General features: G+C 41.7%; 1 protein-coding gene across 2 annotated transcripts in view; it reads left to right on the forward strand.

Moving 5' to 3' along the window:
- Positions 1–26,066, forward strand: part of MYH15 (myosin heavy chain 15) — a 69,722-nt gene that overhangs the window by 37,957 nt on the left and 5,699 nt on the right. For both annotated transcript variants that reach the window (XM_088481107.1, XM_088481108.1), the window contains exons 23-38: positions 5,125–5,261; positions 6,223–6,478; positions 11,355–11,597; positions 13,350–13,526; positions 13,622–13,767; positions 15,754–15,844; positions 16,313–16,702; positions 17,688–17,814; positions 19,177–19,295; positions 19,568–19,764; positions 20,880–21,229; positions 21,472–21,596; positions 22,479–22,594; positions 23,542–23,734; positions 23,868–24,071; positions 24,532–24,657. In XM_088481107.1, coding sequence (XP_088337233.1) covers positions 5,125–5,261; positions 6,223–6,478; positions 11,355–11,597; positions 13,350–13,526; positions 13,622–13,767; positions 15,754–15,844; positions 16,313–16,702; positions 17,688–17,814; positions 19,177–19,295; positions 19,568–19,764; positions 20,880–21,229; positions 21,472–21,596; positions 22,479–22,594; positions 23,542–23,734; positions 23,868–24,071; positions 24,532–24,657 — 2,997 coding nt within the window. The remainder of the gene's footprint in view (positions 1–5,124; positions 5,262–6,222; positions 6,479–11,354; positions 11,598–13,349; positions 13,527–13,621; positions 13,768–15,753; positions 15,845–16,312; positions 16,703–17,687; positions 17,815–19,176; positions 19,296–19,567; positions 19,765–20,879; positions 21,230–21,471; positions 21,597–22,478; positions 22,595–23,541; positions 23,735–23,867; positions 24,072–24,531; positions 24,658–26,066) is intronic.

The following is a 26,066-nucleotide window of genomic DNA, read 5'->3' on the forward strand; positions in this document are numbered from 1 at the left end:
GGCAGGAGCGGCATGTCCCTGCAGCGGCAGGGGGCGGGAGGTAAGGTAAGGATACTGCACGGTATCCCTGGACGGAAACCACAGCAGGGGAGCCTGTTAGCGCCGGGTAGGGGACGCCCGGCACCGGTCAGCAGTGGCACTCGGCCCCCCATACCCGTCGTCCACTCGGCCCCCCATACCCCGGCGTCCACTAGGCACTCGGCCCCCCATACCCCGGCATCCAAATAACCACCGGGCTCTGGAGGATGGAGGGCCCGGCATCCCCGGCGGTTCTCAGCCTGGCCGGGGGAGATGGCACGCCTGCACAGCAGCCGGCCCCTCCCCCCCACTCAGAGCGCCTTTGCCCTTTCAGGCCATGCTGAAGTGGACTCCTCCTACAGGTACCCCCCACTAGCAAGTGTTTGGGGGCCATTTTCTGACTCCCAGGCAGCGGTGAGTAGCTGGTGTCCTGTGTCCCCCTACATACTTTGATTCCTGGATCTGGTATGTAGTTGCAGCCTTCATTAACCCCCTTTGGTTTTGAAGTTGATTCACAACACTTTTAAGCCTTTCAGTCTTCAGTGACTTTAAGGTTGATTTAAAGTGCCAGGCAGCGCAGAGTTTTTTCTCCTGCATTGTTTGTGACTGTTTGCTAGCATCTGAATGTGTCTGCTTTACTTTCTACTAAAAATATTGCTGTACACTGCTTTTCCGTTTAACCTCTGACTTGCTGTCCAAGTCTGGTTAGGTCACAAACAGTTTTTGTGTATACCCCTATTTACACACCTCTATATCCTTTTACCATGTCCAGCGTTGAGGATAATACTCGGGTGTCTATCTCCGCCTTGCAGTCTTGTGTGCGTTGTGCTGCTGGCATTGGGAAGACTGATGTTCTGCATGAGGGTTTATGTGGCAGGTGTTATGTCCCTCCAGGTCCCTCTTCGGTCCTTGGGACTGTGCAAGAACCCCCGTGGGCGAGCTTTGCTCAGGCACTGCAGACTCTTATGGTTAACATGGCTGTGCCCCCTATGCTCCCCCAAGTGGGGTCTTCACAGCAACTGCTGGTTCTGGCTCCTATGCCACAGATTGAGTTGGCACCGCATGTGGTTAATGTACCACAAGGGTCTCAGGTCAACCTGTCTGCAGGCTCTGACCCTGAATCACTATCTAGGACCCCTAGGGTGCTTCCAAAAAGGCCTTCTGTTTCTCCTCGCCATCCGTATGTGGATCAGGATGACAGGTTGTCCGAGGACGATGGGGTACTTCCAGAGTCTGACTCGGAACTATCCCCAAGGGATGAGCAGCACAAGTCCAGTGTTTACATTCCGGGCCTGGTCCGAGCAGTAAAGGAGGTATTGGTCATTAAGGAGGAAGATACTTCTCCGGCTGTTAAATCTAAACACCCCTTGTTTAAGAGGGTTAAAGTTCTACAGCCATTTTCCCTCTGTCAGATCAGCTAGTGGATCATCTGGAGGAGGCGTGGAAGGCTCTGGCGAGGCGGTTCCAGCCGCAAAAGCGTCTGGTCAGTGCATACCCCTTTCCAGAGGAGTACTTTAAGAAATGGGTTTCACCTCCTGTAGTGGACTCCCATGTAACACGCTTAGTCAGAAGTGCGACCTTACCTATGCCTTCCATTGCGTCCTTAAAGGACTCAACTGACCGGAAGGTGGAAAACTGCAAAGTCCATTTACTCCTTGTCAGGAGCAGTGGCCAGACCATCTATGGCTACCTTTTGGGTAGCTAGGGCCGTGGAATCCTGGGCAGATCTGTTGGAGGGGTCCCTGTCTCCTGATGCTTCAGAGGACCAGCTGTCCTTGGTGAGCAAGATATGTGACTTGGCTACCTATATGAATGAGGCAGCTCTGGATGTCAGTTTGTTATCCACCAGAGTGTCAGCCGCGGCTGTCACAGTGCGCAGGTCCTTATGGCTCCGTTCCTGGAGGGCGGATGCAGACTCTAAGATGGGACTGGAAGTTGTACCCTACAACGGGAAAGTATTGTTTGGCCCAGATCTAGACAAGATCATGGACACTTTAACAGTGGCCAAGTCGGCTCGTCTGCTATCAGCCTCGGTCCCCTCTGGTTCCCGAACTCCTTCCTTTCGGCCCTACAGAGTGCAGACTAGGCTTAAAAGCCAGTAATTTCCCAAGCAGATGGCTGCCCGGAAGATTGGCAGACCCAAAAAGCAAGCTTGGAGTAGAAGGCGTCCAGCCTCTAAACCGGACGACAAGTCCACAGCATGACGGGATGGGCCTCCCTTTGGGGGACCCCACAGTGGGAAGCCGACTTCTTCAGTTTACCCAGATGCCTGGGTAAGAGAAGTGGTCTCTCGGGGTTATGCACTCTCGTTTCGCAGCCGACCCCCTCACCATTTCCTCCACTCGGATGTCTCCGACAAGGACAAAGCCTTACTGATACAGGAGGTGGTATATTCCCTGCGCAAGGCAGGAGTGATTGTCCCAGTACCAGAGCCCCAGCGGGGCATGGGGTTTTGGGGGTCATTCAGACCCGCTCGCAAGCGGCAGTACGCTCGCAAGCGGGTTGATGTTCCCCACTGCGCATGCGCACGACAGAAGGAGCTCCGACGTGCACATGCGCGAGACCTGGCGAGCGACGGGCTTTCCATCGCTCCGGGTCTCGCACCAAAGGGGGCGTGCTGTCGATGTTGATTGACAGCACGCCCCCTTTGGTCGGCGCGCCTGCCAGACGGAGGCGTTCCCATGGGAACGCCTACGTCTGGCAGGCACGCCCCCTTTGGTCGGCGTGCCTGCCAGACGGAGGCGTTCCCATGGGAACGCCTACTGTCTGAAGCCGGCCCCACTGACATCACTAGTGACACTCCGACTGGTTGTTACCTCAACATTGGGACTTGTTGTCACAGGGTCCCTGCCTTCACCCGGATCTGGGTCGCTTGGCTTTGACGGCATGGCTCTTGAGGCATCCCTCTTAAGGTCAAATGGCTTCTCTGGTGCGGTGGTTAACACCTTGATGAGTGCAGGGAAGCCAGCCTCTGCCAGGATTTACCACAGAGTGTGGCACTCCTACTTTCAGTGGTGCACCCCTAAAGGGTATGATCCTCGGACATTTAGGATTTCCAGGATACTGGCTTTCCTCCAGGCAGGCCTGGACCTAGGACTCCACCTGGCTTCACTGAAAGTGCAGGTCTCGGTCCTGTCTGTGTGGTTTCAGAGATGGATTGCGACTCTGCAGGATGTGCGCACCTTTTTACAAGGTGTGCTGCGAATTCAGCCACCCTTTGTGCCTCCGGTGGAGCCTTGGGATTTGGCGGTTGTCCTTCGGGTCTTGCAGGGCCCGCCTTTTGAACCACTGGAATCAGTGGATTTGAAATGGCTTACGTTTAAGACAGTCTTCCTTCTGGCTATTGCTTCGGCTAGACAAGTGTCAGATTTGGGGGCCCTTTCGTGTTGCTCTCCATATTTGGTCTTCCACCAGGACAGTACAGTACTTCGTATTCGCCCTGGTTTCCTTCCTAAGGTGGTGACAACTTTCCACATTAATGACGAAATTGTGGTTCCGGCTTTTCTTGGGCTGGGTCTTTCAGCAGGTGAGGCCTCTTTGGATGTGGTGCGAGCCCTCAGAATTCATGTGGACCATTCTCTGTCATACAGAAAGTCAGACTCTTTGTTCTTTTTGGGTTCCATGAAAAGGGTTGGTCTGCCACGAAGCAGACTTTGGCACGATGGCTTTGTCTGACTATTTCGGAGGTCCACTCTAGGGAGGGCCTTCCAGCTCCGCCTTCTGTATCTGCTCATTCTACGAGGTCTGTGGGCCCTTCGTGAGCAGCTCGGCGGGGTGCCTCGGCTGTACAGCTTTGTAAGGCGGCCACCTGGTCTTCATTCCAGACCTTTGTGTGGTATTATTAATTTGATACCTTCGCCTCTCAGGATGCTTCCTTTGGGTGGCAGGTCCTCCTTTCTGTACAGGAGCGTACCCACCCATAAGGGGAACTGCTTTGGGACATCCCCAAGGTCACCTGTGGACCCTAAGGAACCTGAAGTAGAAAAGAGGAGATATGGTAAGAACTTAACTTTGTTATCTCCCTTTCTATGAGGTCCTTAGGGTCCACAGGGCACCCGCCCTTACGCCCTGTACGGTAGCTATGGTTTTGTCTGGTCTGCAGTCTCTGTCTCCTTCCTAGCGAGAATGTGATTCTTCTAAGTTCCAGACTTCCTTCTCTCTCTCACAGTACTCTCCTCCGGCCTCTGGCTTGCTACTAAACTGAGTAATGCCCTGGCTGGTAGGCGGGGTATGGAGGGAGACCAGTGCATCCTGGGGGAAATAAATTAACTGCATGGTGCCCGATGCCTACGTCATCCACCTATACCCCAAGGTCACCTGTGGACCCTAAGGACCTCGTAGAAAGGGAGATAACAAAGGTAAGTTCTTACCATATCTCCTCTTTTTGTCTCTAGTTGAATATGGTCCAATGACTCTACTCGTAGCATTTTGTCCCTAAGGGAGTGTTCTCTGGCTGGTTTAGTCCCAGCTAGCCAGGCCCTCCTTAGTTCTGCTCTCGCACAGTTCTGTGCAGCTACCTGTGTATCTTAGCCCTGATCAAAGTCCTACTCCAGGCCTGGAATGATGGAGCAATGCATTATAATACAGTATGTTACAATAATAGTGAGAGGGAAGAGTGCCCGGCGCCTCAACTGGATTGGATTACATTTAGATGACGTAACACAAATTCTACACAGGCAAAGTACATAAAATTATTCATATTCATACATTTATAACGCACAAGATAGTAACGGAAATCTAGTAATAACCAATAATGCTCTTAAAGGGTTATTTACACAATGGTGAAGGCTCTGATTTTTTCACATAACTTTTCTTATTCTGTTGAACAATGTCTGTGCTAGTTGCAGTGCTGTCTACATGTCATCAGGAAACACTTCAGTAGCGTCCCTTCCATTAAGCTCACTAGCTCAGCCAATATGTATATACTGTAACTATGGCTACACATGTATTTATCTATATATGTCATTTTGTTACTTTGTTTTTTACCCCATTTGTATCTTTGCTCTGTACTGCGCAGCAGAAATTTGTGGCACCTTATAAATAAATGCTAATAATAATAGCAGAAGAATTATTTCCCATGTTATAAAGTGCTCGTGTATGTACTAGGTGTTTTTCAAGGCTGGTCTCTTAGGACATCTGGAAGAAATGCGAGATGAAAGGTTATCTAAGATTCTCACACTAATCCAAGCAAGAGCCCGGGGAAAACTAATGAGAATTGAATTCCAAAAGATTTTGGAAAGAAGGTAAATAAAAGCACAGAAACCCAGCTATGCATTTCCCAATCATATGTGATCATCACTGATACATTGCCTTCTTTAGTAACAGGTGGCAAACAGCACAAATGGAACAAAATAAATAATCAAATCATTGGATGGCCATGTAATCAGCTCTTGCACATGCTGGTGCTGCTTTTACTGTTTAGCCACACAAATTGCTTAAACCATTAAATATATATATTGTAAACTAAATGCCCCTTTCACACTGCCAGCAAATAACCCGGGTTATTGCACATGAACACGCAGCAACCCGGGTTACTGTGCAGTGTGAAAAAGCCCAGTTGAAATAACCCGGTTCGAGCAACCAGGCATCTGAACACGGGTAATGAGAAGGGATGAACACAAGTTCAACCCGGCGGTGCAGAGTGAATGGGTAACCAGGGTCGAGGCGACCCGGGTCCCGCTCACAGCATAGGAAGAGCTGCCGCTTAGAGATGATCTTATCTCCAAGCACCGGGTCAGCAGTGATGCCAGTCTGAAAGGGGTCTCAGCCGGGTTGCACCCGGAATGGACACGTGTACAAATCCTGGATGCGACCCAGCCTTTGCGACGTGATGTGAAAGAGGTATAACTGACATTCCCAAGCACAGATAATCCCAAAATGCTTGTACCTCAAGCACATATAAGAGTCATTGTCTTCTACACATAGAGAAAGCCACCATTTAATTGGCTGAACCAATATTCATAAGAATGCCCTTTAATAATTCACTAGGAGCCAAAGTTAACATTAATATCAGTTAGATGTACCTAGGAAATGTGCAAAATGTTATTTCCCATTCAATCTGTGGTGAGCCATTGTTGCTGTGCACATATCTCAGTTCATGTGTCTGTAATGGCTTTCAATATACAATAAATTAAATGTGCATATTAGCATTCCTGATAGTGTACACAAATAACCCTGTTTGTCTTTTGCTGTGCTCTTTGTTAGGGATGCACTGTTGGTTATCCAGTGGAATATTCGTGCTTTTATGGCTGTCAAAAATTGGCCTTGGATGAAGCTTTACTTCAAGATTAAGCCTTTGTTAAAGTCTGCAGAGACTGAGAAAGAAATGGCAAACATGAAGGATGAGTTCCTGAAGCTCAAAGAAGCACTGGAAAAATCAGAAGCTAGAAGGAAGGAACTTGAGGAAAAGCAAGTCACCTTGGTGCAAGAGAAAAATGATCTGACTCTTCAGTTACAAGCGGTAAGAAAACCTAGATCCTACACACAGCGAGGCTGATGTAGAGGATCTTTTTTGTGGTAAAATACACGTATTCAAACTGTGCATGAGCACAAAAAAGGGTTATGCTTCCATCCCTGCATAGATTCTGTCACATTTTACACTTATGACTCCTTTTACACTTACTTAGCCTTGGAGAGAGATAAAGTGGACGGAGATAAAGTACCAACCAATCTGCACCACCTGTCATTTTTCAAACACAGCCTGTAAAGTTAGTTAGGAACTGATTGGTTGGTACTTTATCTCCATCCATTTTGTCTCTCTCCAAGGCTTAGTACATAGACCCCTTAGAGAGGTGGAATGTGGGAGGGTGGAATCTTGCAAGTATGCAAAGTACAATAAGGGCATTTATGCAAATGCCACAAATACACAAAGGCTCATATGCAGCTATCAAGAGGTGTATATCTTGCAGGTGCAATATAAAATGCAAACTGATGATGATGATGATGATTGGCAGCCACTTACGATGCATTTTATATGGTAAATGTTACTTTAGTATTTATTAATAACAATGTCCAGACACAGAGGGGTATATTCAAGTGCTGGGTTTTTTTTTTACAGTTGTTGCCAATAGCAACCATTATTGCTATCCTTCTAGCTATTATCTTCTAGAAGGTGCTAGTTAAATGATCAATAGAATCTGATTGGTTGCTATGGGCAACAACTCTATTTCTGAAAACCCCGCTCTTTAGTGAATATAAAGTATGTACTAAAGTACTATATTGGGCAGAAATTGGGTACTCTACAGTAGCTTAGCATTTACTGCTAATATTGTCAGGCCACATCTCCTGGTATAAAACTAGTAAATATGCTACCCTTGCAGCAGGAGACACATCTTTATACTTTTACGCACATTTTAAGTCTGTTTTTACATAAAATGCATCCAATGCTAAATCAGTTCCAGTGTACTGTATACAAACTATAGTTTGTGTTCTACTCATGCAGTATAAGTGTAAGGTCAGTAAAGACCAGATAATTTTTTGAGGGTAAATCTGGATTAAAAAGTAATGTGGATGGCAAATGATTCAGTCATTCATGCCCTATTTTTGCAGAAACCTATTCTTTCTATAATCATTGCTTGTTTAAGCATTCCATAATGTGTGGCAAATAACACACATGAACCATAGGCATTCGGTATGATTTACCGCCGGCCTCATGGCCGGCGTTTCAAATCCAGGCATCGGCAGCCCGACAGAGTAGGAAATCCCGATGGTCCTAAAGGTAAGTATAAACTATTCTAATTCTACCCCCTAACCCTGACCCTCCTTTAGGGTGCCTAACCATAACCTCCCCCCCCCAGTGCCTAACCATGATCCCCCCACTAAGTGCCTAAACCTAACCCCCCCTTCCCTGCCGCCTAAACCTAAGTCCCGGGGGGGGTGCCTAACCCTAACATCCCCCCGGGAGCCCCTAACCAACCCTCCCCCCACTCCGCGGCTGTCCGCGCCCGGCATTACTTTGATCATTATGCCGGGCGCCGGTCTCCCGACGTCAGTAAATTGACAGGCGTCTAGATTTAGACGCCTGTCATTTTACCCTCGCCGGGATTAAGTAGTTGGGAAGCCGTCTGTCGGCATTGCGACAGCCGGCTTCCTGAACGTATACCGAACCATAGCCAGCAAAAAATATGTTAGCATTGCTCCATCTCAATATTTTATAATTACTGAAATATACTGAATTGTAAATAGGATCAATCAGGAGTAAGGGCACCGATGCATTATGACTGTAGTGTGAGTGCCAGGTGTCCATGCACATATCTATATATATAAAAATATATATATTATGTAGATTGGGACTCTTGGATATGAACAAATGCCTTCCTTTAAGATAGTGATAGCCAGCAAGTACTCCCTCCTTGAGAAGGATCAGGCGGCACTCCAGCGGCCTCCACACTTGCACCCTAATGAACACTACACCTATTTAGGTAAGTTGTTTCTTGTATTTCACTATTGTACACCCTGATGAAAAGACCGTCTCTGTCTTGAAACGTGCATATAGACAATAAACCATTGCACTTATACAAGACCACTGGAGTGCCGCCTGATCTCTCTCATGGAGGTAGTGCCCACTGGCTATATATATATATATATATATATATATATATATATAATTTTTTTTTTATTTTAGATTGGCACTAGGAGTATGTAGCAACTAGATGTATGGGTGCCTTCCTGAAGTTGGAATACATACAAGGTATTTCCTAAGGAGCTGTTTGAGCCCCGAAGAGATCAAATAGGCAGCACTCCAAGTATGAAGAAAAACTTCTATTAAATCACAAACATATGACACAAACAGTGTCAGCGTTTCAAGGTCTCAGCTGAACTCTTCCTCAGGACTTGTGTATAAAAAGCATACACAAGTCCTGATAAAAAGGTCCGCTGAGACCTTGAAACGTTGACACTGTTTGTGTCATATGTTTGTGATTTAATACAAGTATTTCATACTTGGAGTGTCGCCTATTTGCTCTCTTCGGGGCTCAAACAGCTCCTTAGGAAATACCTTTTATATATATATATTTATATATATATATATATATATATATATATTTGTGAGATTTTGGCGCCCTCTAGTGTATGGAATCCAATAAAACACTGTATTGTGGTTAAAAACTTTGAGGGGAATTCAACTAGAGGCGAAAAGCCATATTCGCCTGTTTTTTTGTGAAAAATTTGCCTAAAAAAAAATTCGCCAAATTCAATTCCAGGACAATTTCGCCTAAGTGGAAACGATTCTCCAAAAATGATTCTCCAATCAATAGCTGGTGAAAAGAAATGCAAAATCTTTATTTTGGGGTGCAAACGTGGGGAAACAACTCAGACCCATTGGGACAGCCCCCCAAAGGACAAATACGCAAAAAAAACAGAAACTAAAACCTAAGAACACCCCAAAAAAGACATATAATTTTTGGGGTGTCAATTTTAAAAGTGGGGGGATAATCATTAAAAGTAGTGAAAAAGACTTCTTGGGGGTCCACAAGTATGGGTCAGGTGTTTTTGGGATTGCAGGTGCATGCAGCAGGTGGATTTTTCACGTTTTTTAAAAGTTCACTTTAGAGACATAAAAACATGCTTGCACCCATTTTCAAGCACCCCAAATTTGACAGGAATTCTTATTTTCACCAAAAACTACAGCTTTATGCCATTCTTCACCACTTTTACAAAAACGCTAATAGCAAGCAATTTACACAACTTAAGTACACAAAATAGCTTTATTAGGGCTATTAGTACACATCTATACTGATTCCCTATGTTAGTGCATCTTTTTCTGGGGTACGGACTGATTTCCCCAATTCTTTCAATACTTTTCACCTGTTCCGTATTCGCCTGTTTTGCAATTGAATTAGGCGAAAAGCGGGGACGAGCACGGGATAAATTCGCCTCTGAAACTTTTAAAAAACGTGAAAAATCCACCTGCTGCATGCACCTGCAATCCCAAAAACACCTGACCCATACTTGTGGACCCCCAAGAAGTCTTTTTCGCTACTTTTAATGTTTATCCCCCCACTTTTAAAATTTACACCCCAAAAATGATATGTCTTTTTTGGGGTGTTCTTAGGTTTTAGTTTCTGTTTTTTTTGCGTATTTGTCCTTTGGGGGGCTGTCCCAAGGGGTCTGAGTTGTTTCCCCACGTTTGCACCCCAAAATAAAGATTTTGCATTTCTTTTCACCAGCTATTGATTGGAGAATCATTTTTGGAGAATTGTTTCCACTTAGGCGAAATTGTCCTGGAATTGAATTTGGCGAATTTTTTTTTAGGCGAATTTTTCACAAAAAAACAGGCGAATATGGCTTTTCGCCTCTAATTGAATTCCCCTCTTTATCTCTTTATCAGGACAATTCCCATATAGCAGCAATCAAAAAAAGGGGGAGACGTGGGTAATTTGTAAAAAATAAATAAAAATGTGTATTAATAAAAAGAATCTTATTCAAATATGAATACCATCACCCACATGTGATGTAATCTACATCCAGCAGCTCACTCTGCTGTATCAGAATGTGCATATGTGTCACACTTACTGCAATAAAGTGCTTTGTGCAAAAACAAAAAAATCAAATATATAAATAGAATATAGCAGCAAATATATATGAAGTGCACCGTGCTTGTGCAAAAAACTGCAAACAATAATATTCAAGTGCACCGTGCTTTGTGCAAAAATTCACTAGACCAATAGTCCTTTTAAAACCAAAAATAAGGTGCAAGTGTTCATACCAGGGGACCTCACGATCTTGTCCTGTCGTCCACACTGTCACTTGAAGTGTGGGCGTCTCAGAAGGCACCTTAGCTCATGAGAGTCAGCAGAAGGAGGGGACTCACGCAGGACATCTGCAACCTGTATATAACATCTCTGCACAATAGGCAAATAGGCACGGCATCACCAGCCACCAAAGTTGGTAGGATTCCAGTGTAAACCCTTCCTAATAAAAAGGCATATATATATATATATATATATATATATATATATATATATATATATAAAATCTTCATGGATTGTTGCACAATACAATAACTTTCTCCCTTTCTATAATTACTGGCAGGGAATATATATATTTTTCCTGTCAGGAACTAGTTATAGACAGGTGGAATATTATTGTATCTTTTAACACTGCATGTGTTTACCATGAAACTAATAAAACCTGAATGTATGTGTCACTCAACATGCCTAAATTTACCATATACATTTGAAAATACAGGTATAAATATACAATCAAATTGTGACATAAAAGTATACTTGATACCATAGAACCAAGTAGAGCAAATTGTAAAAGATCACACTATGTGAAAAAATTATATACCGTGACTAGTAGAAAAATGCTTAAACAGAGTTTGTAAACTTTCACAGGAGCAAGACACCCTGGCTGATGCAGAGGAACGTTGTGACTTATTAATTAAATCCAAGATCCAAATGGAATCTAAAATTAAAGATCTCACAGAGCGCATAGAGGATGAGGAAGAAATGAACTCAGAGCTGACTTCTAAGAAAAGAAAACTTGAGGACGAGTGCTCTGAACTTAAGAAGGACATTGATGATCTGGAGATTACATTAGCAAAAGCAGAAAAAGAAAAGCATGCAACTGAAAATAAGGTACACTCTATTGTATTCTAATTCCAACAATGGGGATCTTGTTTACGATACAGCAGAAAATTCTGTCAGTAGGCCAGTAGTGTTGGCAACATTATAATTTCCATGGGCCTCACCATTGTTCTTCAGTCCTACAAGGAGGAGGATGGGGCTGCACATTCCAGTTTCAGTGAAGCATAAGACAACATTATGATCTGTTCTAACTCTGATTAGATCTACTAAAGTGAGACCAGTGGATAGGAAATTATGGCCATGCTCTGATTAGTGTCTGTCACTGAAAAGGATCACTTGCTCTACATAGTCACAGAAAGGTCCACTTGCTCTACATAGTCTCAGAAAGGACTACCTGCTCTTCATTGTCACAGAATGGTCCATCAGCTCTACATGGTGACAGAATGGTCCATCTGCTATACATAGTCACAGAATGGTCCATCTGCTATACATAGTCACAGAAAGGTCTACCTGCTCTACATAATCTCAGAAAGGTCTAGATGCTCTACATAGTCACATAAAGGTCCATCTGCTTTACATAATCACAGAAAGGTCTACCTGCTCTACATAATCACAGAAAGGTCTACCTGCTCTACATAGTCACAGATTGGTCCACCTGCTCTACATAGTCACAGAATAGTCCACCAGCTGTACACAGTCACATAATGTTCCACCTGCTCTACATAGTCACAGAATAGGCCACCTGCTCTACACAGTCGCAGAAATGTCCACATGCTCTACATAACCACAGAATGGACCACCTGCTCTACACAGTCATGGAAAGGTCCACCTGCTCTACATAGTCACGGAAAGGTCCACCTGTCCTACATAATCACAGAATGAACCACCTGCTCTACACAGTCACAGAAAGAACCACCTGCTCTACATACAGTAGCAGTTAAATCTTAATGTTTTAAGAGAGAAATAAATCTACATTCCATATGGAACATAGGCCCTCATTCAGAGCCACTCGCCATTTGCGGTCGTTCGTTCTAAAACAAGGGGCGGCTATTCAAATGAACCGTTCGCTGTTTGCGGTCTGTTCATGCCTCTATGTCTGAACGAGCGAACAAAACTTGCGTTCGTTTTTTGGAAAGATACGCCCCCTGGCCGCTCGCATCCTACGTCATGTCCGCTATTTATTAGATTAATCGAGTACATCGACATGGGTATGAACTGCTCGCTATTCTTGGGGTTGGTGTTTGCTACCACAATTTTGCGAGCAGTTCTGACTATAAAATAACCAGTGACGTGGTCAATGACGCTGCTGTTTTAAATATGCACACCCATAAAACGCCCGTTTTGACCTTTAGGCACGCCTGCGTTCTGATTTCCACTCCCCATTTTCAAGCACATTCCCCTGTTACCACCCACATACGCCTCTTTCTGTCACTCAAAATAGCAGGCATTCGCTATTTTGCGAGCACATGAATTTCGGACGCACTGACTGGTTAGCGCATGCGTATAACGATCCGTACGCATGCGCAGTTGGCCAAACATCGCTCGGAGCGAACGAACTGCCGCTTACGAGTGGCTCTGAATCAGGCCCATAATGTTTTAATAATAGCCTAAATGCATGCTAAATTTTGTGTATAATGAAATGAAGTTTGTTACATTCAGTTTAGATATTTGTTTAATTTGCCTCTCTGATATATTTTATTGTTTATATTCAGTATACTGTATATACTGTACATATATAGGTATATGTTTGTGCATCCACATAGTCATGTAGCTAATAAACTTAACTCCTCAACTTACCTTCAGGTCAAAAACTTGACTGAAGAAATGGCAGCTCTTGATGAAACAATTACTAAGTTAACAAGAGAGAAAAAAGCTTTACAGGAGGCACATCAGCAGACTCTGGATGACCTTCAGGCAGAAGAAGACAAAGTCAACACTCTGACCAAACTGAAAACAAAACTGGAACAGCAAGTGGATGATGTATGAATTTCAAAATACTTGTGATTAACTGTGTGGTTTTATTACAATACCACATGCAATTAAAAAGTCATTAAGTCGGTCTCCTTGTTTGTCAGCTTGAGGGCTCTCTAGAACAAGAAAAGAAGGTCAGGATGGATCTTGAAAGGGCAAAACGCAAACTGGAAGGGGATCTGAAGCTGACACAAGAAAGTCTAATGGATGCAGAGAATGATAAGCAGCAGTTGGATGAGAAACTAAAGAAGTAAGGTTCTTATTCCAGGATAAAACTTGCATATGAAAACAAATTCAATGGTTAAAGGAAAAAACAGGACCTAGCACATACTGTAAGTCAAATGTACGTGTTTGTTCACCATCCGCATATATAGGTGAATGCCCAAATGACACTTTTGGATGTTTGTTCACACAGGTGCTTTGAGCTATATTTTGGAAGCTTGAGGCCCAGGATAAAATTGTGCACATGAATTCAGTGAAAATATCACTTCAAACTAAAGTCCTGCCTACCATTGCTTTTTGAGCACCATTTAGTTACAGCTTCTATGGCTCCTCTTACTCAATCAAACATCATGCATTTCTTGGTCAGGTGATAAGTATAAAAAGCCATTATGGCTTTAATTTCCAAGTGTAACACATTTACATGTCATGTGATTTCTAATGCATTTTCCCACAGTTAATGCACCAAGATGGTGCAAAAGTATTCCTATTGAAAGTATTGACCAGCAGTTGATTGCAATCACCTTAGAGCACATGCAAACCTCATTTCACTAACTAAAAAGACTCTTAAGAAATGTGGTAATCTGAAAATGCACAAGCTCCATCCACTCTTTGAAGTTTAAAACAATGGGGGATATGTAATAAATTGCAAGATTAACTTCACCAGAGTCTGCAAGCAATTTTTGGTGAGCTTGAGTGTAGACTCACAAATGTAATAAATTGTAACTTTCTGGCTAATTTGACAACCATTCAGTGATGTGTGGAAGATTAAGAAGGTACACTCACTGGCATTCTAGTATGTTTCCAGCATATTTGCTGGAAACACGCTATTTATTTAAAGAATTAAAAAGCATAGGATTCCACACCTCTAAGCATAACCAGGGCTTGTGCCTAGGCTGGTATTGGGAAAAAGTGTGTGGGGTCCCTCTAATTTTTCCATTACCAGCACCAGGCTTTACCAGTCTGGGCTAGTGGAACCATAAAGGGGAGAACCGCAGTGTGACAGTCCCCTCACCATGAGTCCACCAGCCTTAGGCCAGTTGCACCAGGGCTGTTTTCCTTAGGGGGCCGGTTAACAAAATGTGCCAAAAGCGCTAAGGCTCTTCTCCATACCCCTGCTACTTTAGATACTGAAGTAATGGTTAATAGTAGAATTAATAATGTTTTTTTCAGAGGTGAACTACTGGCCCCAGCAAGGCTGCCAGTGCATGATAGCACTTGGAGAGCTACAAGTGCCAGCATGCCCGGGCATAAACGGCCCGCTGACACTTGTAGTCCACCTGTGCAATAATCATATTAGTTCTACTATTAACCATTACACTTTTGCAATTTCAGTTTATGTACTTTGGACCTGATTCAGACCCGCTCGCTAGATGCGACCGCTCGCCCCCAGCGTATGCAAATTCGGCTAAGTGACGGCATGGCAGGCACTTGCTCGGAAAGGCATACGCACGCCTACTTTGTATTGGCGAGTGATCACTCTGTGTCTATAGACACCCATTAGCTTATGTAGAGACGGCCACTAGCGCACGTCAACTCCTGGAAGTGTTTTAAAACATTGGTACATCGAGGACAATCGAAAGCGATCGCAGCGCTTGTGGTTGCCTAACCCTACCGCAAGCACTGTGAGGACTTCAGTGTAAAAACCAGGCATGTGACGTGTACTATGACGCTGGCTGTTAATTATGCAGGCCTCTGAAACGGCGTTGAAACACCCAGGCACTCCTGCGTTCGCACCTCCACTCCCCCGTTATTAGAGTCCTGCCCCTGTTACCACCCACAAACGGCCTCTCCTGTCACTCATTACAATGGGCTGTCTTTGCTTGGCGAGCGAGAGGATTCAGATCGCTCTGAGTAGTTCGCGCACGTGCAGAATGAAGCGCGTGCATGCGCGGTCACTTAACGGCCGCGTACGAGCCAGCGGCCGCTTGCGAACAGGTCTGAGTGAGGTCCTTTGTTATTGCTGCAAGTGGTAAAACTGTTGCTGACTATAGGTTTTATTTTCTCAATTGAACAGGAAGGAATTTGAAATCAATCAGTTGACATCCAAATTGGAAGATGAACAATCCATTATCATTCAGCTCCAGAAAAAAATAAAGGAGCTTCAAGTAAGCAGCATTACACTAAAGGGGACTGTAATGTATTGTAATAAAATTCCCACACAAATAAACTGGTCTGTGAAGAGTTATTGTTTCCATTTTTATTCCTATATTATTCATATGCTGTGTTTGCGGTTTGAATTGTATGCAAAAGATTAACTAGTCAATATACTTTCCTTATATCTCACACCTGACTCCCAGTGCTATGCAGATATATGATATTTAGTCAATATACATATACATCATAGGTAATGAAAGGAAAGAATGTAGTTGATGCAATCTTGTTTTACATAAATACATAAATGGAGCAGATTAAGGTATCAGAAGACTTTTAGAAACAAATGTCTGTAGTCTGAGATGTAGAAAACATGAAAATAATTAGTGCAAACTTATTTATTTTAAAACATTTTCCAGGTATAAGCACCTATTTTTTTTTTATTATTTCTTATCTATAATGTTGCTTATATTACCTTTCAGGCTCGTATAGAAGAGTTAGAAGAGGAACTGGAAGCAGAACGAGCGGCCCGAGCCAAGGTAGAGAAACAGAGGTCAGATCTCTCAAGAGAGTTAGAAGAGTTAAGTGAGAGGCTGGAAGAGGCCGGGGGAGCAACATCTGCCCAGCTGGAAATGAACAAGAAACGGGAAGCAGAGTACCTGAAGATGCGCAGAGATCTGGAAGAAGCCACTTTACATCATGAGGCCACTGCCGCAGCCCTGAGGAAGAAGCATGCAGACAGCGTGTCAGAGCTTGGGGAGCAGATTGACAATCTCCAAAGGGTGAAACAGAAACTAGAGAAGGAAAAGAGTGAGCTCAAGTTGGAGGCAGATGATCTGGCATCCAATATAGAACAGTTGGCCAAATCTAAGGTAATTTACATTTAGGAGCAACTGCATGATGTCACTCTGTCATATTTGTTATTTTTGTTTTATGGCTTTATTGAGAAATCAATAATAAAACTTACAAATATAAATCCTGAAATGAAATCATTTAAAAATGTTACTACTAATTGACACTTTACCAAAATGCTGTGACCCAGCCTGGTCAATTAGTTATTTCTCCGGTGACCTAAAAATGAGTTGGTTTTGGGGCTCTTACTTTGGATTTTGGTGGGGGTGTTTGTTACCATCTTCATGGATAATTCAAGAAAAAAACTCCCAATAATGTGGAGTCATTTATTTAATCAAATTTTATTTGAATTTTGTATAGACCTATTGTATTACCACTTTTTTGGGGGGAGGGGTTTGAACACGGCATAGCCCCCTGTTTGTGTCTGCCTGCTGTATTTAATGGTACACTAAATGCAGAAATACCCTTTAACATGAATCCTCCACTTCAGTGAGCATGAGCACTACACGGGGAATTCAATTGGAAGGGGAAGGTGCCAATTGCCATTGCAACGGTGTTTAAATGCCGGCAAAGGCAGCCCGTATCGTACCCTTCGCCCGGTCAGCCAAATGCCTGATTCGCTCAAAAGTGCTCGCTACCCTATGGGGTAGCGAACACTTTTGAGCAAGATCCCGCTGTTGTAAAGCGCGGCAGCTGCCACGCAGATTTGGCCGGGCTAATGTATTCGCTCCTAATTGAATTCCCCAATACACGTCTGGTGGTGATAGTAACTGGAAAACGATATTAATAGCTGGATTTTAACATTTTATCAATTGCCTCTTATTTAAATGAAACACAGCTTATTACAACTACATTTGACTTCTATAATTAGGTGCAAATATGTAATCAGTCTTTATTACATCTCTATTTACAAAAACAAATATATTTTGTTTAGAACAGTGACTTACAAAGGTTTTATAGGAAATATGGTCCATTTGACTATAAGCCTTTATGATTTTGTTACAGGCCATATCGGAGAAACTGTGCCGCACATATGAAGACCAGCTTAATGAAGCAAAGGCCAAAGTGGACGAGATGACCCGTCAAGTGATTGACCTCACCACTAACAAAGGAAGACTTCAGACTGAAAATGGTGAGAGTGCTGTAATAAAGATGCTTTTGTCCTGTACACTAATCTAATCATTGCATAATTTGTAATAATTATTATTACTATAGAAAATAAAGATAACAAGATTATTAAAAAAAACCTATGAAAATATCTGTATAGTCTATGTGTATGTTTAGATGCAAGTAAGAGTATGGGATGAGCTATTCTGGACCATTAGAGAGAGTTCTGACATCCAGAAAGGAATTACATAGTACTGTACATATTGGCTGCTGTTCGGTGATAATGTCATACGTCACAGACATAATCACAAAGTGCCTTCTGCTTACAACTATGGGGCTGAATCGGAGTTGGACCTATCTGCTGAATAACTGCATCTGTAAGTGGGCACTCGTGCCAACCGCCGCCATCATTAATGTCGCCACTTGTAACAGCCCCATACTAGGTGAAACATATCTGTTAAAAACAGGCTTCCCTTCCCCTTATGCATCACTCAGAATTGCAGAAAAGCTTTCTATACACACCCATGGTACTTCATGGTACTCCTACAAGTCAGGGCAGTTCTGTGTGCTCACATTGTTTCTGCCCAGTGCCCGTCCCAGATTGACCAAATTCAAGAACAGATCTGGCCAAGTTCTGTATGACTCAGGATAGGACGGAGATAAGCAAAAATGTGTAAATTTGCTTCTGCGAATGCGCTGCATGCATAAACTCACCATTTGTGTCTGTGCACAGAGATGTGTCTGATTTAGAATCAGCCCATAATCTAAAGCACAAAGAATTTATAGTCACTTTATGCAAAGCTGAATTTACTATACAAGTTAAGTAGAAGGGCAGGATTTTAAAAATAATGTGATGTTCATTTGTCTATTTCCTTTTCCTTTTCTGAGACTTTCAACTTTTACCAATTATGTATTTACTAGAGATGTGTGCAGACCCCCAAGTTTTGGTTTTGGTACTAATGCATTGACGTGTTTTGGTTTTGGTTCTAGATTTCTTGACAACATTTTTAAAATTGGCTACAATCATGTAATTGCACCTGTTTTAGTTCCTACAGTATTAATAACATCAATAACATTAATTTCCAGACGTTTCCACTCTATTTTGATGACCTCATAGTAGTATAAGTATGTGGAGTGCATAATTACAATTTAAGGGCATATTCACTTACACCTTCTGCCTAGTAAAGTATTAACAGTATGTATGTCCCCTGAAACAGTGGTACCTATGCAGCCAGGCCTCTTCTCACTGCCCAGACTAAGGTGCCATGGCCTTGCTGAATGTACCACTGTAAAGGACGAGCCTTAAGTTTTTATATATGAATATTTTTTAGAATATTGTTATAGAAACTTAATGAGTAACTCTTTTTTTTGGAAATGTACAAAACAGGAGAATTTGCCAGACTTCTTGAAGAGAAGGAATCTTTAATAAGCCAACTATCCCGGGGGAAATCTTCATTTACTCAGCAAATTGAGGAACTGAGAAGACAACATGATGAAGAAACAAAAGTAATATATGTAGAATAGTATTTATTTTCATATAACATAAACATGGCAGGTTAATTGCACTATGCTACCATGGGTTATTTTGGACGGTACTACTAACCTGCTACGAGTTATTTGGACAGTACTACTTAATTATACAGTATATATATTATGTATGATGCGGCTGTAAAGAATGAGAATGTCCATGTGGAAGACACCAGAATGGAAGGTAGTCTAAGTCATGCTTCCTTTTACTGGAACCTCATGTACAATTAGCTACTGATTTTTTTCCACAGGCGAAAAACGCACTGGCTCATGCTCTGCAGTCTTCCAGACATGACTGTGAGCTCCTCCGTGAACAATTTGATGAGGAGCAAGAAGCTAAAGCTGAACTCCAGAGGTGTCTGTCCAAGTGCAATGCTGAGGTGGCTCTGTGGAGAAACAAATACGAAACGGACGCTATTCAAAGGACAGAGGAATTAGAGGAAGCAAAGTATGCTGTCTATATTTACATGTACTGATAAAGTCATGATCACATCTCACATACAGCTATGTAGTACCAAATGTGCACTTAAACAATATGTCTGGTATCAGCAACCGATGTATTCAGTGGTAGCATATGTCTGGCTAATGTAGAATTCCAGTCATAATAGCAATTAACTGAACCCATACACCTTCCTGAGGTGCTGACCTTCTGCACTTTTGTAACCAGCATTTCTTCTGCTGAGAGAAGTCAGCAGAACTTAAAATTTCAGCATACAAATGTGTCCTCATACACCTAGACTCAATAAACCATGCGGCGGAAGAAATCTAGTGCGAGTGAGTCACCGGGTCCCTTGCACCTCGGCCTATGCAGAGCGTCTTTTTGGCCCAAAAACTTGTATATCTGTGTGCGACTGAATCTGTATATGAAGTAGAGATGAGCGGTTCGGTTTTACTCGGATTTATTTGGATATGTTCGAATCTCAAAAAACGGCATCATATTGAGTCGGCTGTCACGTGTTTTGGATGTCCAATGAGATTAATCCGAACTAATCCGAATTTGTGCTAATTTGGCGATAAGATCCGAATAAAACCGAACCCGCACATCTCTAATATGAAGCACTTCGGACCTTGACGTGGGAAAAAGCCGCTGACTCATAGCACTTCGTATATAGATTCAGACTCAGCCACACACAAATATACAAGTGTCACATATCAAATTCATCCGTGCAGTCTCCTGAAGTGGTTTGTCACATCCGTTTGCGACTAAGGCACAAAGAAGATGCTTGGCACAGACGGGACCTGTCGCTCCAAGAAGGGCTGTTTGGCACGACTGCAGCAATAGTGTATGAGGACACATCTGTATGCCTTGGTTACTGCTGATAGAACGGCCTACTGAGAGGGGATGGGTGTTACTGACTCTTCTTCTAACCACATTTAACTGAGTTACTATAAAAACTGTAAAAGTAATAAATTGGTATGTAGTTTTTCATGCTACTATATATTGGTGATAAATATCATAGAGTTAAACTTTTATATAAAGTAGTACATAACAATAACAACATAAAAATTATAACTGGTACATGTAAGAGCTTTATTTAAACTATTTCGATCCTACGTCCGTAGGAAAAAGTTAGCTATACGTCTTCAGGAGGCTGAAGAAGCGGTTGAGGCAGCTAACGCTAAGTGTGCCTCTCTGGAGAAGACCAAACATCGTCTGCAGAGTGAGCTAGAAGACATGATGATTGATCTGGAGAGGTCTAATGCCGCCGCTGCTGCCATGGACAAGAAGCAGCGCAACTTTGACAAGCTTATAGCTGACTGGAAGCAGAAATATGAGGAGGCCCAGGCTGAGCTTGAAGCTTCACAGAAGGAGGCCCGTGGCCTGAGCACAGAGCTGTTCAAGCTGAGGAATGCCTATGAAGAAGTGTTGGATAATTTAGAAACTTTAAAAAGGGAGAACAAGAACCTGCAAGGTATAAAACCTATTAGCGGGAGGCGTTTTAGCTGGCAGAAAACAAATGGTGATAGCATTCTACATTCAGAAAGTCATATGAAAAACAATGTTTACATTTTAATCTAAATGGTATTTATACCTATAACACATTTTGTGGAAATGTTACTTCTGCTTTAAGTGGCGTTTTTCAAATAGACCTGTCTATGTCTATTTTATTGTATTGCAATAGGTTGATCACATACAATATATATTGCTTTTCAGAGGAGATTTCAGACCTGACAGACCAGATCAGCGAGGGCAATAAGAGTTTACATGAAATAGAGAAGGTGAAAAAACAAGTGGAGCATGAGAAGTCAGAGGTGCAGATGGCCCTGGAGGAAGCTGAGGTGAGGACATCATAAAAACTCAGTGGGGTCATGAGGGGGGTTAAACATTCTAATGTCCAAACTATTATATAATTTATTTACAAAATAGGAACTTTTTAAAATTTGATAGAGCAAAAAACCTGACGTGATTGAGCTAAATGAGTTATATTTTTGAATCAACATCCCATATATATATATATAGAGAGAGAGAGAGAGAGAGAGAGATAGATAGATATATATATATATATATATATATATATATATATATATATATATATAGATAGATAGATCAGGTGAAAAATGGTGGCACTCTCCGGACTTTCAGTGAAATGAAAAAATAGAGCCTAAGCCAATAGGTTAGCCGACGTTTCAATCTCTTTTATTAGAGATTTTCCTCAGGAAAATCTCTAATAAAAGACATTGAAACGTCGGCTAACCTATTGGCTTAGGCTCTATTTTTTCATTTCACTGAAAGTCCGGAGAGTGCCACCATTTTTCACCTGATCTCTATCCTGGTGGATTTACAAATCCCCCCGGGGGGCACCAAGGCAAGGTTTGTGATTGATATATGGGGAGTGCCGGTTTTTCTGGAACTATGTATATATATATATATATATATATATATATTTATATTTATATATATATATATATATATATATAAAAGATCACCTATGAAAATCTTGACCTCAGGAAAAAATAATAATACGCAGACCAGTGCAATTTAACAATAACTTATACCAGTAAACATAATAGGTGTTTAAAGTAAAAGTTATAATCTGTTAACATGCTATACTTTATATAAAGTCAAAATAAGTAACTAGAAAGCATATTATTCAGTGTTGTAAATAGAGTAATGTGACTTAGTAAATACAAAACTTCTATTTGATTTACTTTCTTCTTAAGGGTGCCCTTGAGCATGAAGAAAGCAAAACCCTCCGATTTCAACTGGAACTATCTCAAATAAGAGCAGAATTTGAAAGAAAACTGTCTGAAAAAGATGAGGAGACAGAAAATATAAGGTATTATCTGGTCAAAGTATTGTATTTAATAAATAATATTGTATTTAGTAAGACGTAATTATTGTATCTAGTTATTTATAAACAACAGTTTATAAAGATTTAACTGCAAATCCTGTTTTACAAAGGGCCAGGATTCATGTGTTTTCCTTAATATGATTGATCTATAGCTGATGTACATTCGGAGTCTGTTTAGCTTATCGGCATACATCAACTCCACACAGAGCCTTCATCTTCCTTTTCCATTCCTCATCCTCTGCAGTCACATAAACTATTGTACTTTTGAATCCTTACACAGACACTGCCTTTACACCAAAATGTTTTTCCCACCTCTTACATATGGTAGTTCTGCCCATCAGCATATGCCAAAGCTACAGTGTTAGCTCTAAATAAAGTGAGAGTTTTTAGAAGTGGAGATGTTGCCCATAGCAACCAGATTCTACTTAACATTTAACTAGCACCTTCTAGAAGATAATAGCTAGAATCTAATTGGTTGCTATGGGCAACATCTCCACTTCTAAAGCTCTCACTTTTGTAAATATACCCCAAAGACCATAGTCAACATATGGCGCTCAGCAAATATGTGTATCCATGTATATCTCTGACAAATATATTAATCTCAACACCAAGTATTAGTGTTATATACATATATCTGCATTAAGGTCCCATAGCAGATGTAAATGTATGTCTGGTACCTTATCAATCAGAAATATGAAGTAATTGGAGGTTCACCCCATACTGTATTTCAGTTTGATATTGAACATTTCCATCTGATATGGGATCTACTAATGCACATATATTTTCCATTAATAGTTGGTAGTAAGATTAATATATTTGGCAGGATATACATGGATACAAATCTTAGTTCTTTAATTTAGCTGTATAAAAAGGGTTACATTTATTGTGAGATATATGTACTATACTTTTTTTCATTATTTGTAAAATATTAGGAGAAACCAACAGCGTATAATTGAATCACTGCAATCTAATCTGGACTCTGAAGCCAAGAGCAGAAATGAGGCCATTCGATTGAAGAAAAAGATGGAAGGTGACCTAAATGAAATGGAAATTCAATTAAGCCATGCTACTAGACAGGCTACAGAAGCAACTAAAGCCATGCGGAACCTACAGTCACACATCAAGGTATTGCTAACATTGAATGGCAGGTTGTGCATTGAGGGCAGGTAGCTAACTGACAAGGTGAGGGTCTGGGCGGTAATTTCCAGTGCCACTTGAGATTTTTTATTTCTTTTCATGTGCCATTTGTTGTGTGTAGGATCTGCAAGTCCAACTGGATGATTCAATTCACCTTACCGAGGACCTGAAGGAACAGTCTGCAGTGAATGAGAGAAGGAGCAATCTGCTTCAATCTGAGCTTGAAGAACTGAGGGGAGCATTGGACCAAACAGAACGTGCACGGAAACTGGCAGAGCAGGAACTCCTAGAAGCTACAGAAAGGGTCAACTTGCTTCATTCACAGGTTTAAAATCAGTATTTTTCTATCAACATTACATTTATTTCTGTAATGTTGGGTTTGCAGATATTGGATTCCAAATAGTTACTGGACAAAGTTACTTTAATATCTCGTAATAAACCAAATTCCAATACTCAGGATTGGTTTTAGGACATGGATTCCTGTAGCTCCAGCATTAGTCAGGAAACCTGTGCCACGCTTTGTCACTAGTATGAGTATTCCTCACTAGTATGAGTATTCCTACATACTTACTAATTTCATTTTAACACAAGCTGAACATGTTGGCTTTCAACTTATCTTAAGTCACTTGTGTCCACTTTTGAAGAACCTAAGATATTAGGCAAAAATATTTAATAGACTGACTACCATAATATGTATTTGTAAAACATTAGCATTACGCATAGCTTTATACAACTCACAAACTACTGCACTGGTCCACTACATTATGCTTTCCATTTCTGCACAGAACACAAGCCTGATCAACCAGAAGAAGAAGTTGGAGAGTGATCTGTCTCACATGCAGAATGAAGTAGAGGAGGCCATACAGGAATGCCGAAATGCAGAAGATAAAGCCAAGAAAGCCATCACTGATGTGAGTCTAGTAGGCCACATGCAAGACACATATTCCAAGATTGGGGATATCTTTTGCATTATTTATGACCACCATGCTTGCTTAACAGATATATTAGTTCCCTGTGAGTAATGTTTATGGAACAGTGCTTCAACCCTGTACAGTAGATTAGTATTGACACTAACACTGTTTGCATATACATTTATGAAAACTCTATTGTACATAATGGATCAATAGTAGCGTACATAAACTTCACATTAGAAATGTACATGAAGCATGGTGCCCAGTAAAATACAATTTGTTATTTAGTCTAACTACAATAGTTTCAGCAGACCATACTTCATATACTCTTTCTTTCTCCATCTTTTCTGTACACGTGTCTTTCATACCCTGCTGATTTTATATGCTATACGGTATCCCCCTGACAGCACATTATATTTTATGTCCTATTAAATCATTAATAATTACCACACCTAAACATTTGCTTGTTGATTTCGCTAAGTGGTGCATTTTAGATGGGGATTATAGTTGCTATATATCACTGTACTCATAAAAGCATTTTGCACTTGAAGCTGATTTGTAGACAAATTATTATTACAGCACAAGTACATGAGGAAAAAATAAAATCTGAGCAACATGGGTTGAATCCCAAGAAATGACAAATAAAAGCAATCCTACAGAAAGGGGTAAATTTAATAAGCAACGGTTTTGCAGGGGTTTTGAAACATGCTCGATCTGCTGCGGATTGACAGCAGGTTCTAAAGTTAAAACACAGTATTTACGAAATGTCGGTTTGACCTTCTCAACAGAACCTGCCTTTGCTCCCCATCAGTTCCTAAAGTCCTATCCTGATGCAAACCCCTTCCCCAAAAAAGCACAGCCAAACCTGTTGTACTTAAAAAGCCTGCAGACATCTGTTTGGTGGCAGTTTGTGGCAGTTTGAAACCTTCCACTTTCTAAAACTGGGGTTCCTATTCTTGTATTAGAAACAACATTGATGGTGCTTCAATGTTCTATTGTGTTCTAAAGTCTGGATTCTCTGCGGTTTAGCCTTTAGTAAATCAGCAGGATGCAATCCTGCTGGCAAACCCCTGGAATACTGCCCAAAATGCAAACCTCCGAATTAGTAAATATATCACAAAGGCATTAAGACAGCATAGGATGAACCTCACTTTTCCAATTTAATACAATGAGATTTCTAGTAAACTGACAGTAATTATTTATTTTCACATTTACTAACATACATTGCTTCTCTACATAAAGGGAAATGGTACCTCTAAAGACTGCTCATTTACAAGTAAGAAGCCACGTTTGAATTTATTTAACAACCGAACAAAAATTTTATTTTATCTCTGGATAATTTTCATCATCAATAAATATAAAATTGCTCTTGAATTACTCTTGCAAAAGGGAAATATACAATCTCCGTT

The sequence above is a fragment of the Taudactylus pleione genome, unplaced genomic scaffold, assembly GCF_031769625.1.
Source record: "Taudactylus pleione unplaced genomic scaffold, aTauple2 ptg000265l, whole genome shotgun sequence".
NCBI lineage: Eukaryota > Metazoa > Chordata > Amphibia > Anura > Myobatrachidae > Taudactylus > Taudactylus pleione.